Raw genomic sequence first — 3,240 nt, 5'->3', positions numbered from 1 at the left:
GAACTGCCCAGTTTCCTTCTCCTTTTAAACAAACACTTTTCTGAAATTATTTCTGCCCCCCAATTTCTCTAAATTTCAGTTTAACCCTGCCACATAAGCTTTCCCTAGCAAAAATGTCCAAATTTTTCCCTCTTGATACATGCAAACCCATCAGGATTTATTTCTTCGATTTCACCCCTTAACGAACTTTAAAAATTTGACAGAAAAGTCCCTCCTTATAAACAAAACCAAAGCGAATATATATATGATTAGAATGGGGTTTTACATTTATAGTATAAAATATATGAAAGTGTTTTAATTTGGAACGTTTTGGTTTCATTATGAACAAAACATTATATAATGATAGATTTATACTTTGATTAATAAAGAAAGACACATATATTTGTAAATATTTGCTTTTATGATTTATGCTTTTAAATGATTAAATTCTATAACTGTAATAAATTGTATATTCATTATTGTTATTCTAAATAATTATTTGTGATAATATTTTCATTTTATTGGAGATTGTCTAATTTATTAAATATTTCTTTTATAGTTTCTGTTATGACAAATCTTACGAAACTTGAATTTGTGGCTCTTGATATTACGGGCAAGAATTATTTGTCATGGATTCTTGATGCTGAAATTCACTTAGATGCTATGGGTCTTGGTGACATAATCAAAGAAGGAAATGAATCATCCAATCAAGATAAGGCTAAAGCCATGATTTTCCTTCGACATCATCTCCACGAAGGATTGAAAACTAAATACCTTATAGTAAAAGATCCACTTACTCTTTGGGAAAATTTGAAGGAAAGGTATGACCACCAGAAAACTGTGATTCTTCTTAGAGCTCGTTATGATTGGATGCATTTGCATTTACAAGATTTTAAATCAGTAATTGAATATAACTCTGCAGTATTCAGAATTAGTTCTCAATTGAAATTGTGCGGAGAAAATATTGCTAATGAAGATATGTTAGAGAAAACATTCTCTACTTTTCATGCATCAAACGTGCTCTTGCAGCAGCAATATAGAGAAAAGGATTTTCAAAAATATTCTGAACTAATTTTATGTCTTCTTGTGGTGAACGAGTTATTAATGAAAAATCACGAAGCTTGTCCAATAGGTTCTCCTCCATTCCCTGAAGTGAATGTGACAATATCTAATAATCATAGGCATAGGCGAGGTCAAAGTTGTAATAATCACAATCGTGGTGGTTATAACTATAACTCTTCTAATTATAAAAGCCACCAGAAGTGGAATAATGATGAAGAGAAAAAGGAAAAGGGCAAAAGTAGACAACATAAAAATTCAAAGAATACAGAAAATGTGTGCTATCGACGTGGCATCAAAAGGACATTGGTTACGTACCTGTTGTACGCCTTAACATCTTGTTGAACTTTATCAAGTATCGTTGAAAGAAAAAGAGACAAATATCATGAAAGCAAATTTTGCTTACCAAAATGAAAATAGAGAAGCAAATTTTGCTTATCAAGATGATAATTTTGATCATGGACCTGTTGATATAACACATCTAGATGTTGCAGATTTCTTCGAAAATCCTGAAGGGAGAATCGATCATTTAATTGGGGATGGAAATGTCCAAAATTATTAAAGTTATTTTTTTGTGGTGTTTTACTTTTAATTTATTTACGTTGAGTGTTTTACTTTTAATATGTTTGAGTTGAGTGTTTTACTTTTAATGAGTGCTTTAATATGTATAAGTGTGATTTTCAATTTTAGATAAATTACTTTGTTTCGTTGGCTTTGTAATATGCCTTACTATGTATTTTGTTTTTGAATAAAGAAAAATGGACATTCCCAAGTCTATGATTGGATCCAAGATTAATGATGAAGATCTCTTTGTCTCACAGACAATGCTACAACACACACTATACTTAAAGAAAGAAAATATTTTTCTTCTTTGATAATGTGTGAAGCTAACATTACAATATCTGGAAGTACAACATTAATTGAAGGCTCTGGAAGAGCAAATATATTATTCCCTGGAGGAACACAATTTATTATAAAAGATGCATTATTTTCTTCCAAGTCTGAAAGAAACTTCTTAAGTTTTAAAGATATTCGCTGTAATGGATATCATATTGAGACAATCAATGAAAGAAATATTGAATATCTTTATATTACAAGAATAATTACAGGCAAGAAATGTGTGTTGGAAAAATTACATTCTATTTCTTTTGGATTGTACTACACAGTACACAAATATCAGTGTATTTGAAACACATGTTATAGTAAACCAGAAGTTTACTGATCCTAATACTTTTATTAATTGGCATGATCAGTTAGGTCATCCTGGTTCAATAATGATGCGAAGAATCATTGAGAATTCACATGGACATCTATTGAAAAACCAGAAGATTTTTCAATCTAATGAATTCTCTTATGTTGCTTGTTCTCAAGGTAAATTAATTCTTAGACCATCACCAGCTAAAATTGGGATTGAATCACCTACATTTTTAGAACGAATTCAAGGTGATATATGTGGGCCTATTCATCCACCATGGGACCATTTAGATATTTTATGGTCTTAGTAGATGCATCTACAAGATGGTCCCATGTGTGTTTATTATCTACTCGCAACCTGGCGTTTGCGAGATTACTTACCCAAATAATTCGATTGTGAGCACAATTTTCAAATTATACAATTAAAACAATACGTCTTGATAATGTTGGTGAATTTATGTCTTAGACTTTTAATGATTATTGTATGTCAATCGGAATAACGGTTGAAAAGTTTGTTGCCCATGTTCATATATAGAATGGTTTAGCAAAGTCATTTATTAAATGCCTCCAATTGATTGCTACGCCATTACTTATGAGAACAAAGCTCCCAAGTTCTATTTAGAGACATACTATTTTACATGCAACAGCACTTGTATGCATTAGGCCAACAAGTTATCACAAATTCTCTCCTTTACAATTGGCTTTTGGTCAAGAGCCAAATATTTCTCATTTAAGAATATTTTGATGTATGGTATATGTTCCAATTGCTCCACCACAATGCACTAAAATGGGTCCCCAAAAAAGATTAGGAATATATGTTGGATATGAATCTCCTTCTATAATTAAATATTTAGAACCATTAACAGAAGATTTATTTACGGCACAATTTGCCGATTGTCATTTTAATGAAACAAAATTCCCGACATTATAGGGGAGAGAATAGGTAGCTAGAAAAGGAAATTACTTGGAAAATATCATCATTATCTTATCTTGATCCTTGTTCTAAAC

At 30.9% G+C, this 3,240-nt stretch overlaps 1 protein-coding gene across 1 annotated transcript; it reads left to right on the top strand.

Annotated features, from left to right (window-relative positions):
* The first annotated feature begins 546 nt into the window (after positions 1-546).
* On the top strand, positions 547-1,600 carry LOC116109581. The gene is made up of 2 exons (XM_031395807.1): positions 547-1,180; positions 1,395-1,600. The coding sequence occupies exons 1-2, from the start codon at positions 547-549 to the stop codon at positions 1,598-1,600; spliced, it is 840 nt and encodes a 279-aa protein (XP_031251667.1).
* Positions 1,601-3,240: the final 1,640 nt, after the last annotated feature.

The sequence above is a fragment of the Pistacia vera genome, unplaced genomic scaffold (genome assembly GCF_008641045.1).
Source record: "Pistacia vera cultivar Batoury unplaced genomic scaffold, PisVer_v2 Contig583, whole genome shotgun sequence".
Lineage (NCBI taxonomy): Eukaryota > Viridiplantae > Streptophyta > Magnoliopsida > Sapindales > Anacardiaceae > Pistacia > Pistacia vera.
Note: the sequence above shows the minus strand (reverse complement) of the source record. Positions and strands in the feature narration are given on the sequence as shown.

Excerpts from the sequence above, each read along its gene's own strand:
- LOC116109581 (XM_031395807.1), top strand. The coding sequence starts at position 547 with ATGACAAATCTTACGAAACTTGAATTTGTGGCTCTTGATATTACGGGC. Across the intron at positions 1,181-1,394 it reads GCATAGGCGAGGTCAAAGTT|TATCGTTGAAAGAAAAAGAG; the intron begins GTAATAATCACA and ends AACTTTATCAAG.